General features: G+C 59.1%; 1 protein-coding gene across 1 annotated transcript; it reads left to right on the top strand.

Moving 5' to 3' along the window:
* The first annotated feature begins 137 nt into the window (after window positions 1-137).
* Window positions 138-4,138, top strand: RAB7B (RAB7B, member RAS oncogene family). The gene is made up of 6 exons (XM_056361836.1): window positions 138-270; window positions 1,590-1,651; window positions 1,786-1,912; window positions 2,197-2,412; window positions 2,808-2,933; window positions 3,391-4,138. Exons 1-6 carry the CDS (start codon window positions 259-261, stop codon window positions 3,469-3,471), a joined length of 624 nt encoding a protein of 207 aa, XP_056217811.1. The 5' UTR covers window positions 138-258; the 3' UTR covers window positions 3,472-4,138.
* Window positions 4,139-11,916: the final 7,778 nt, after the last annotated feature.

Genomic DNA, 11,916 nt, shown 5'->3' with positions numbered 1-11,916 from the left:
GCTCATTCTCTTTCCGCTCTCAGACCGAGGGAAGTGCCGTGACACCCCAGTGCCCCCAGTGGCTCCTATCCCCGCTCCGGCAGGATCTCGGCCCCTTTCTGCTGATGTCACGGCACGGGGCCCGCAGCCTTCGCGGGGCAGGCAGGAGGGAAGCTGCGCCAGGGCCGGCCACCCTCTCCTGGATCCTCCTCTCTCGCCTCTCCCCTCCCCGGGACTCCGCCTGGAGCGGAGCGAGAGCCTTGGCCAGCCGGCAGACGGATGCCCCGGCAGGTGAGTGCGCTGCCCTCCATCCCCTCCGCCCCCCCGGGGCTGTGGTTGGCACCAAGGCCGAGCAGGGGACCCCCGGAGCAGCAGCCGGCGGGCACAAAAGGTTGGGAAACTCCATTTTGAGTTTTAAACCGCCTGGCTTCTGAGAAAGCATGCCGGCGCTGGCAAAAGGGCTGGAAAGTTTGTGCGTGCTGAGACACGAGGCTCTGCCTGTGCCAAGGATGATGCCCGCGGCTGGGCTGGGGTGACAGAGGGGGGTGGGAGACCCTGGTCCCCACGGCCGAGAGCCACCCTGGCAGGGGGGGATGAGCCGAGGGGAGCGGTGTGGGGCTGGCCAGCGCATCGGTGAAAAATGCAGGGATGAGGCTGTCAGAAAGTGTTTCCATCTGCGCCTTGGCTGGAGCAGAGCCTGACGCTGCCAGGCGGACAGGGCTGCTGAGACCGCCGGGGGATGCTTGTCCCTGCCTGGGGAGAGGGTCTGCTGGAGGTGCCCAGGGCTCCTGCCTGGGGATGGCCAGGCACAGAGCACGTGGGGACAGCAGGACATGTTGGGGACGCAGCCCGCAGGGAGCCTTTTGGGGTGCTCCCAGGCTGGGTGGCATCCCTGGGCTGTGCTTGGGGCACCCAAGAAAGTCCATCCAGCCGCAATCTTTAATAAACATAATTTTCCCCAGACCCCCCGGTGTGGGCCAGGTTTGGGAGGAGAGGCTGCACTTTAGAGGGAGAGGCAGGGAAGTTGCTCTCAGCAGCTTTAAATGGTGATGATTTGGTGCGGCGCAGTGGCATGTCCGGACGTGCACTGACACCTGGGGAGCCGGTGCCAGGCAGTGATGTGGGCTGGGCTCGGCACGGGGGTGTCTACACCCACCACCGCCAGGACACGAGCGCAGCAGGGTGCTGGCACAGACATGGTGCTGGCATGGCATGGATGTGGTGCTGGCATGGCACAGACATGGTGCTGGCACAGCGCAGACACCGTGCTGACACAGCACAGACGTAGTGCTGGCACGGCATGGATGTGGTGCTGGCATGGCACGGGCACAGTGCTGGCACGGCATGGACGCAGCGCTGGCACGGTGCGGACACAGCGCTGACATGGCATGGACACGGTGCTGGCATGGTGCAGACGTGGTGCTGGCACAGTGTGGACACGGTGCTGGCACGGTGCAGACGTGGTGGCAGACAGGGCCCTGGGCTGGCCGGGGTGGGAGTGGGGAGAGGCTGGGGGGGGCCAGTGGCTGTTCCCACACCTCCGCCAGCACCACGGGGCTCGCCGGGAGCTGGTCCCATCCCTGCAGCTGGGTGACCCCCTCATCCCACAGGGCCCGTCCATGGATGCCAGCAAGAAGGTGGACCTGAAGATAATTATCATAGGAGCTCTGGGGTAAGGAGTGGTGCTGGTGAGGGGCACAGAGCCCCACATGTGCACTGGCCTGGGAGCCTGTGGGTGTGCAGCCCCCGTCCTTGCTGTGACTGCCCGGCTGCGAAGCCTGACGCACCTCCCTTCCCTCCCACCAGCGTGGGCAAAACCTCCCTCCTGCACCAGTACGTGCACAAGACGTTTTACGAGGATTACCGCACCACGCTGGGCGCCAGCATCCTGACCAAAGTCCTCGCGGTGGACAACACCCCCCTGAAACTGCAGGTGAGCAGGGCTGAGACTGCTCGGGGTCCCTGTCCCGCTCCCGCAGGCACGTGTGTCCCATCACGTCCTGCTGTCCCTACGGGTGTCCTGGGGTGCGGGGGCTGGATTTGCAGGGCCTGACTTGCAGCAGCCCTGAGCATCCCTGAACTACACTGAAATCCCACATGAGTTTTGGGGGCTCAGCACTCCCTGAAGCTGGTCCCCTGAGCTTGGCAGAGCCCAGGGCTGCAAACACCCATGCCGCTCGTGTCGTGTGTCTGTACCCCTGCCCTTCTCTGCCCTAGATCTGGGACACAGGGGGACAGGAGCGATTCCGATCCATGGTGTCGACCTTTTACAAAGGCTCAGATGGCTGCATGCTGGCCTTCGACGTGACCGACAGGGAGTCCTTTGAATCCCTGGACAACTGGAGAGATGACTTTCTGGAGAAGGTCATTCCAAGGGAGCATGATTTCCCCATGGTCGTGCTGGGGAACAAAATAGACCTCTGTGATCGGCAGGTAAGGGCAGAGGAGAGAAAGCGGGGTGCCTTTGTGCCCCAACAAGCATACGAGTGCTGATCCTCTGCTGGCAGAACCAGCCTTCTTCCTCTGCTCACACGAAAACCAGGGCTCCCATCCAGGGCGCTGCTGGGCACCCAGTGCTGCCGCCCCCTCCATGCCTCTCGGAGAGCATAAGCAGCAACCCCCACGCCACCCTCGGCGCAGAGACTGTCCCTACTGAAGGCAGCAGGAATTTTAAGCATCTCAGCTGCCTGCACTGCCAGCATCCTGCCCTCACCCAGCAGTGCCTGGGTGGGTGAGGAGGGTCCCCTCCGTCCCCTCCACCACCACCCCCGCAGCTACGGGCAGCCCTGCGCAGTGCTGCGCTCTGGCTCCAGCCGCTTTTCCCGCAGGTACCCAAGGAAATCGCTTCAGCCTGGTGCAAGGAGAAAGACATCCCTTATTTTGAAGTCAGTGCCAAGAACAACATCAACGTCGCAGAGGCTTTCGAGACCCTCGCGAAGCAGGCGTTAACAACGGTGAGCATCACTCCTGCACCAGCTCCGTGCCCGCAGCAGGGATTTGGGTGGGAGCCGGATTCAGCCCGGGGAGCTGATCTGACAGACCCTCCCAGCCCACCCGCTGAGCTGGGATAGCTTCGGTTTATAACGTGTAGGAAAGCCCCAGGAAAAAGCGTCAGTGTTTCATTTCTTTAAATGGATCTTAAACCAGTTTTTTAGAAAAGAGTAAGACTTGCCATTTCTCTTCCCCACGGTGCGCCAGCACTGTCCTCTAGTGGCCAGCCCATGGGGACCTTCGTGTCCCCACGCCAAGCAAGCGGGGTGGCCTCACTCCTTGGCTGAGCTGGACGTTTTCTCCTTGGATTTTGTCTTTTATCACAAATCGGGACTGAACCGGTGCTCCCAGTCCTTTGGTCCACTCAGGCTGGCTCTGGGCTGATGCCACTCACTCCATCTCTTCTCTGTTTTTTTCCAGTATAAAGGAATTTTTGAGAGTTATTTAACCGACTCCATCAAACTCACTCCCAACGACAAGCCCAAGAAGAGCTGCTGCTGATCCCGTGCTCCAGGCTGTCCAGCGCAGGCATGGCCCAGGCGTGCTGGACCCCACAACCCGAGGCTGGAGCCTGCCCAGGGGGTCTGTGCCCCCTGCCTGGCCACAGGGGCTGGCCAAGCCAGGGCGCAGGACGGCCACCGCTCGACGTGCCAGGGCCAGCTGGCTGCACAGCCCGGGGCTCACTGCTTCCCATGTCTCCGGAGCTGCTCTCCCAAACCAGCAGCCTCCCAAATCGTGGTCACAGTGGCCCCGTCCCCCTCAATCCACTGCCGTCTGGCACCCGAGCGGGTGATCCCCCTGCGGTGACAGTGCCAGGGAGCTGGGCAGCGCTCCTGAAGCCTTTCCAGAGACCATGACCTTGGTGAACCTTCCCGGTACACGGACTGGTGGCCCCGTGGCACTCACAGCGCTCGTGGTGCGTATGGGCTGTCCTGGGGGGAGAAGTGGGGCTGGTGGCCACGGCACAAGTCTGAGAGCAGCCGGGTCCCCTGCCAGGGTGAGCCACTGTGGACGTAGCCATTCTGTGCCTCAGTTTCCCCTGCTGTCATGCACACTCCCTGTAAACACCTTCCACCTCCTGCCTCACTGGTGAGGATCCTCAGTAAAGCACTTTGTCAGGGATTCCTTTTTTAAAAAAAGGAAATTAAATATTTCATTTTTATTTATATATATATGTGTGTCACAAAATGCTCTTGTGGTTCAAGCAGGTGGCTTGGGTTGGGGCACGGGACTCATGCTGTGCCATGGGCTGTGGTCCACGCTTCCCTCCAGCGAGGCCAGCAGCTCTGAGCCTGTGCCAGCTTCTTGGGGCAGGATCACGAATTTTGGGGGCAGATTTTTTTTCCAGTGCAAATTTTGGGTCAGAGGAGGGAGAAGGTGTCTGGGGCATCATTCAAAGTGGGTGTGCAGCAGTGGCGTGGGGGCCTGGCCGAGGTGGCTGTCAGCAGAGGGAGCCCACTGGGAGCAGAGACCAGCACCTGCTTCCCTTCTTGCATCCATCCTGTTCTGGCTCGGGCACCTTTGGGAAGATGTGTCAAGGCACAGGCTGGGGCTGCTGGCGCGGTGGCCATGGCCGTCATGTGCCACCTTCCCCGTGGCCTTGGGGGCTGCAGCACCCCACTCGCTGCAGAGCTGCAGGGCTGGATGGACACAGGGAGACCCCCAGCTGGGTACCCTGCCCTATGGGTCTCCATGGGACCTCCCACCCTCTCACCACTCTCCTCCAGACCCATCCACACCAACCGCCGTGGTCACCCAGAGCTTCCCAAGGGCTGTGGGGGCTCTGCCCTGGCATTGCCCAGACCTTTCCACGGGCAGCTCACCCCCACCCAGGGCCACCGGGCTGGGACAGCGGCTGGGGACAGCACCCACCTGTGGCAGTGGCAGGGCACAGGGCTGGCAGGTGCCTGCAGGCAGGGCAAATCCTGAGCGAGGGCTCGGCACGGCGGGCACGGGGGGCACAGCGCTGTGATTAGCCTGCCAGTCTCTGGAAAGGCACGTAGGTGTTCCCACCCTCCTCTTTACGCAACGCTCAGCCTGTTTATTTGGGCACCAGGCCGGGGAGAGATTTTGTCCCTTAATATTGGGAGGAGAGGGGCATTAACTATTTCCTCCCCGAGCTCTGCGTGCCCTTTCCCCCTGTATCCCCCAGGCAGCTGGACAACGGTACGTCCCCAGTGCTGGCTGTGCAGCCCCAGCCCTGGCCAGGCTCTGCAGCCTGCCTGGCCCCCCCTCACACCCGGCACTGCACAGCCCCCACCCCAGCACAGCTCTGGGCTGAGCATCACCCAGCGTGCTCCATCTGTTTGGACCGTGCGTGTCAAGCACCATCCGTGTCAATGGGAATATTGTTTCTAATTACATCCTTTCTCCAGCAGCTCTCGGTGCTGGGGGCAGATGCAAACTTGATCTGTTTTATTCCAGCAAGCAGGATCTGGACACCCAGAGCTGAGCAGGTCAAATAAACGCACTCAGCGGAGCAGCTGCTCCCTCGGCTGGGGCTGAGTGGCTGCTGGCGTGTGCCCAGGGCTGCTGCAGGTGCCGGAGCCTGTGAGCAGCAGGAGCCAGAGCCAGGCGGGACCTGCAGGCTTGGCTCGGGGTCCACCTGCAGACGGGGCTGTCCTGGCAAGGCACGGCCAGGAGCATGTTGCAGCACCCGGCTGAGCTGGGGTCAGACCTTTGACTGCAGGTACAGCTCGCTCCAGAGCCCTTGTTTAGGCTGCGAGATGCTGGGCTCAGACTGAGGGGGCTGGAGGACAGCAGGGCCTGAGCACTTTGTGCCAGCCACAGAGCATCATTCCAGACACAGGAATTAAGTCTACATAGAAGCTTGCAACCTTGGAGCTGACAGGATCTCGAATGACATCACCACCCTACGGAGATCCCAGCTAATGCACCTGGCAGATGTGCAGCACTACGCTGGAGCTGACCGCAACTGTCCAGCTTTTCTTTTCCCTCCATCCCTCCCGGCGTGATCCTGCCAGCCTGGCAGCTCTGGGACAGTCAGGATCACCCCAGGAATCCTCCTTCCAGGAGGACCAGGAGACTGAATGGGGTGGCACTGTGCCAGGCAGGATGCTGGCAGGAGCGGCCAGAGGTGCTAAGCTGGTAATACTATCCCACGGCCGGCCGACACTTGATAAAGGACAGGGGGAGGTTTGTAACGCATGGGATTAACAAGGTCAGCTCAAGATTTTCTCAGGGTGAAAATCAAAGGGAAAAATATTTGCCTTGTGTGAGTCAGTGAGTTCCTGTGCAGCCAGTGGTATCAGCTCACCTCGGCAGAGGGCCTGGCCCATGGTGAGAGTCAAGAAACCAAATCAACTGGAGCTCTCACCCTCCCGCTGTCCTACCCCACACTGTTGTATTGAAGAAGTCAGAGGTGCTTTCCAGCCACGATGCCGGGCTCTGCGCTTCACTCGGCTTGGCCAGCACAGCCAGGCTGCACCTCTGCCTTTACAGGTTCTCATTCACTGATTGACACGATGCGCAAAAATCAGTAAAACGCCAGCCTGAGGATGCTGACCACCGAACAGAAACCATCGTTGGCACGTACAGAAGAGCTCCCCTCGGTATTTGCAGAATTAGTACCTGACACTCACCCTAAATCCTTCCCTCCCAGCTGCAGTTTGCTTCAGTGCTTCTGGGGTTTAATTACTCCTGAAAGCCCTTCCACCCTCCACCAACCCATGTGCCCTACAAATGCAGCGTGCGCTCCATTTTATCTCGTGTAACCAGGCTGGCTGAGTTCTGACTGGTTCCAGGTGTGGGAGTCTGGTTAGAGCCTGGGGATTTGCATTGCAAACCAGCTCTGTGGGGCCGACAGACAGCGGCTCCCCGGCAGCTCCTGCTGCAAACACGTCCCAGCAGTCCAGGGAGAGGCAGCAGCATCCGTCCGCCCCAGCCTGAGGCACCTGGTGCTGGGCAGAATTAAATTCTTTTAGTAAACTTGTGATAATTAGAATAAAGGCACTGGAAAGTAGCTTTAAAAGCTGCAAAGCAGATTTTAAAAGATTAAGTTTTCCTGTTCTAAAGCCCTATTAACCTGGAGCTGGGATTGAGAGTGATGCAGCGTCTCAGCCACTTCAAGATGTTAGTCCGAAAAGCAAACCTGATAAACCCCAGAGGTTCAAAGTTCCAGGTAAACTTTCAAACATGAAAAATAAAATCATGGCATCAGGCAAAACCTTACCTCTGCCCTCTAGTGCCACCGGGCAGCAGGTATGCAACCGCATCTGGAGGGCGTCAGCAAGTGTTTTTGCAGGCTGCGTGTGCCGTGCCTGGCCGTGCCTGGTCCCTCTCGCGTGCGGCAGCACCAGCCCCGTGCCGGGCACCGCTGGCTCCTTCCCGAAGGGTTTGGTGTCCATGGCTGGGCACGGAGCAGCGCCGGAGCATCCCGCAGCACACTGGCACCTCTTTACATGAGCACTGCTCAGGCTATTAATGATTTGAATGACTATTCTTTGTTTCCTCGATCACTACCCCATTATTCCACCTCAACCCACCAGCAGTGAGCCCGTTGTGGGTGACACTGATGGGGCTTGTGTGACTGTCACAGCCCACAACTGCCAGGGCTGCGCAGCCAGCCCCTGCTTTAAGCACGGGCAGGCAGGAGCCGACACCATCCTCTCGCCCTCTGCTTCTTTGTCCGCCTACTCACAGCAAATATCGATGCTTCTCCTTCAGACCCATCACACGGGAGCTTTTGTTACCATGTCCCAGCTGTGGTGAGCGTCCACGTGTGGGGTTGTGCGGGGCCACAGGGCTCTGCCCAGCCCCAGGGGCTGCGAGCGGTGGGGCCGGGGGACGCGGCAGGGCTGCGAGCCAGCACGTAGAGAGGATTAGGGGCTGTGGCCAGTCTACCAGTCAGCTAAGGTACATGCTGAAGTCAGCAGCAAGCCTGAGCCTCAGGCGTCCTTCCCACCGCATGTGGGACAGCAGCAAAGTGCACTCTGCTGCCAGCCGTCTGCTGGGACAGGTGGGGTTGCTCCAGCCAGCCTGGCATGGGGCTGCACCGCGGTCCCGTGGGGCACTGGCTAGGGCACTGCTCTGCTTGGAGGGTTTTCCACCCCTCGTTGCAGTTGTTGTGCATTTTGCAACGCCCTCCAGAAATGCTGAGTGCTGTGGAGAGAGTCCCATGTGTGGGCCAGACCCACAGGTAGGGTGCGGGCAGGAGTGACAGCAGCAAAAGCAACTCCCAGCAGCCTGGGAAGGACTGGTTTCACTGGACTGGGACTGCTCCCTGAGCAAAGGGCCAGCCCAGGGCCAGGCACGGGCTCGCCAGCCCCATGCCACAGCAGTGGGCAGCTGGATGGTGACAGAGGGAGGATCAAGCACGCAGTGGTGCTCAGCACGGGGTGGATGTGGCCCTTTGCGCAGGGGTGAACACTGTCTTCGCTAAGGAGTTTTGGTGCTATCTGCACCTGGAGAGCAAGACCCACTTCAGCCCCCTTGCTGGTGTGTACCTGCTGCCCGATGAGGAGCTCGCTGCTCTCAAATTCACTTGCTTTTGGCTTGAGATGAGCCGGACTGTCCTGCAGGAACAAGCAGCTCCCCAGAGCATGGACAGATGTGAACCACGGTGACTTGCAGCCTTTTGGGTTAACCCACTTTCGTGCTGACCCAAGGGAGATTGCAGACATGCTTCCTCCTGCTGCACCACTGGGTCTTGCAAAGCCCAGCTGCACGAGGCCACCAGTGTCCCTGGGGATGTGGCCAGACCAGATGAGGAGCCAGGGCATGCGTGGCCCAGGGCTACAGCCTCCCTCCAAGCCCTGGGCAAGGCTCAGAGCAGAGAACCATGCTCCCAACAGATTTCACCCAAGCGTTGCATCCCTCTGGCCTGAAATGATTTATTTAGCTTTAAATGCCCGCTGCCTGCTGACTCTTTCAAGGCAGACCGGCAGCCTGAGCTGGCTCCTGGCCTCGTGCCACCAGGGCCCAGTCATCAGCGCAGAGTGGCAACACCCTGCCCAAAACTTCTGGAAAAGGCAAAGTGGACTGCCGGCTCTTCCAGCTAAAAGCTGGATCCTGATCTCTGTAACCAGGGGTGACAGGACCTCCATCGCAGCCATCCTCACTTTAAATACCTGAGTACTTCAGAAGATACCGACCTCAGAGCCCCAACAATGAGATGTTTTATTTCACGGCTTATCTCCCGTCACTGAGGTTTGAGCATTTTGGCCTTGATGAGTTGCCCAAGGCCACAGAGCAGGCAGCCATGAACCTACAAACACGATGGCTCCTGCTCCTCCAGGACCACGTTCACTTTCCACCCACACACCCCCTGCTCCCATGGCTTCCCCGGCTTCGCATCGCCTTGCAGAGATGCCGGTGTAAGGGAGGGAGAAGCTGGGTGCTGCTGAGCTTCTCCCAAACTCCACACACCTTCCCACATTGTTTTGGGATAGATTCCTCTTTTTTTTTTTTTTTTTTTTTTTTTTTAAACTGGAAAACCTCCCTTTACTGGAATTCAATTGTTAAGCAAAAAAAGCCTCATTTTGGTTGACTCTCCTAATTCCCAGAGTGGGCAACAAGCCTCGAGGGGGGAAAGATGGGTGGTGGGGGGAGGCAGAGCCCCCAGCCCGGATTCCAGGCGAGCAGGATGGTCTGCACGGCAGCCTGCGGGCTGGGGGCCATCCCGCTGCCGCTGCGCAGCTGCTGCAATGCCATGCATTTTGCATTTTTGACTGAAGGTGTGGGCTGGGGCTGCTCCCCACCCAGCCCCTGGGAGCAGCTCGCCCGGCTGCTGAGCTCCGTTCATGCTCCCGGGCCTTGGGCAGACCTTGCTGAGCACACGTGTGTTCCCCTGGAGAAGGCAGCTATCTTGCACCTATTTTACAAATAAGATAACAGCCCTTGCTCAAGGTCACAGGAGGCAGAGCTGGGAAGAGGGCCATCAGGAGAGCACCACATCCAGCCTCAGCACTTTGCCGAGGACAAACAGCCCAGCTCTGCTCGCCGATGCTCTCCAGGGGCTGCCCCTTTGCTGGGCAGGGTCTTCTCGGGGATGATGCTTGCTTGGGAGGCCCTTGCTGCACTCCAGAGGGAGATCAGTCAGTGGGGCTGACTCGAACCAACAGAACATGCTCTGCCACCTGAGCCAGGATATTTTATGCTGCAAAGCCTCCAATCTGGGGATGCGCTTGCACGGTGCGCTCATGCCAGACCTACAGCTGTGGCCCAGAGCTCTCCTGTGAGGTGGTCTCCCACTGAAGACAAGGGTCAGCACCAACGTGACAGGGCTTATTCAATAGACACATGCAAGGGGACACAGTTCCATCAGAAGGCTACTCCTTCCCCTGCCTTTGGAGATGTTCCTGCAGGGCTCAGGCAGGTTGTAAAGGCTGTGAGCAGATGAGACACAGCAATTCCCCCCCGGCAGATAACCAGAAAGCTGTAGTGCCTCTCCCCAGCTCTAAGTTCACACCATGAAATAAATTGCACGGAACATCCACGTGCTGCTGAGCCGTAGGGGCAGCTTTGAACCTCCCAATGCCTTTCTGCATTCCACCTTTTATTTTGGTGCTGTAAATAATCCTGCTGTCTCCCTCTAGGACACTGCGTACTTCATTCTTCCCTGGATAAAGCCGTTGACCCCTGTGCCAGCTGGTGAGACCAACCGCGTGTCCCTGCAGCGAAGGGGGAAGCTTGGGAAGCGTTAGAAGTTGGCGGTTCCCTTTCAAGCGAGACCTGTGTCTCCATCACCTGGCACCACGGAGCCGGCGGCTCAGCCATGTCTGCCAGCGAGAGCGTGGCGTCCAGCCCAGGCCCAGGAGCTGCATTCCTGGGCAAGAAGGAAATGATGATAACCAGCCCTGGGAATTTCACCACTCCAGCCAGGCTCTGCACGGTGACATGTGGCCCCCATGGGTGACACTGCTCGCTACACTGCAGATGCCCGGTGGGTACCAAGCCCTGCTTATCCTCTGCTCGCAGCTGGGAGACCAGAGCATCCTACAGCACTGGGCACGTCCAACACCCTGCTCCAGGAACGGCCACCTCACTCCTGCAGGAATTTGGCAGCCCAAATCTCTGCTTTCCCATCTGGCTGAGGAACATCACTGATTTTAACAGCTCCTGAAGGGACAGACAGGGAAGTAGGACACCCCACCTAACTTCAGATGACCCCTGTGCAGGTGTCACAGCCTGAGCAACACATCAGCTATGTGTTCCATGGAGATCCACCTGGAAGCACCGGTTTCTCTCCACAAAGGCTGCCCAGCTCCACCTGCAGCATCTCCATCCAGACCCTGGCTCCTACCCAGACCTGTGGCTGCACAGGCCCTGTTCCCTTGGGAAACCTGTCCCAGAGCTAGAAGCAGCTCCGGCTGCAGGTCCGAGGGAGGGAGGGAGACTACCTGCAGGTCCCAGCACCAGCACAGCTCCCAGGAACCAGCCCCTTCTGCCCGGGGGACGCACTGCCTTTCCCCACCTACTCTAACCTTGGGGCTCTAAGGAACCCTCCCCATAATTTCCATCAGTAAATTACCACTGAATTATTACCCTCATTAAGTGCCATATATCTGCTAATATCAATCACCTGCAAATAAATCCACACATTCCAGTACTTGGTATGCTGTTATCACACTAGAAGATAAACAGCTCAGCAGTCCGTGCACCCAGGGCTCCATGTTTGACTCAGGGGAGATCCTGTGCTGTCCTTGTATCTCCCAGTGCCTCCCGGCTTTCCGGGCAGCCCCAGTGCTCCCCAGAGTCCCCAGACACTCCTCCGTGCCCTGTACATCATCCTGGCTGGTCCGTTGGTGGACACAGCCCAGCAGAGTGGCTTGGGCCACACTCAGTGAGTTTGGCCGAAGCCGAAAGAGGCAGAATGGGAGTTACAGTTACTGAAACTGGAATTTGACCAGGACTGCAACCTCCTGTTGCAAGAAATGCCAAAGAACCGTTGATGGCTGTACGGGGCTGGTTTCTCTATAGGGCAAG

This window comes from Falco biarmicus, chromosome 16 (assembly GCF_023638135.1).
Source record: "Falco biarmicus isolate bFalBia1 chromosome 16, bFalBia1.pri, whole genome shotgun sequence".
Classification (NCBI taxonomy): domain Eukaryota; kingdom Metazoa; phylum Chordata; class Aves; order Falconiformes; family Falconidae; genus Falco; species Falco biarmicus.
This window is presented reverse-complemented; position numbering and strand designations above follow the sequence as displayed.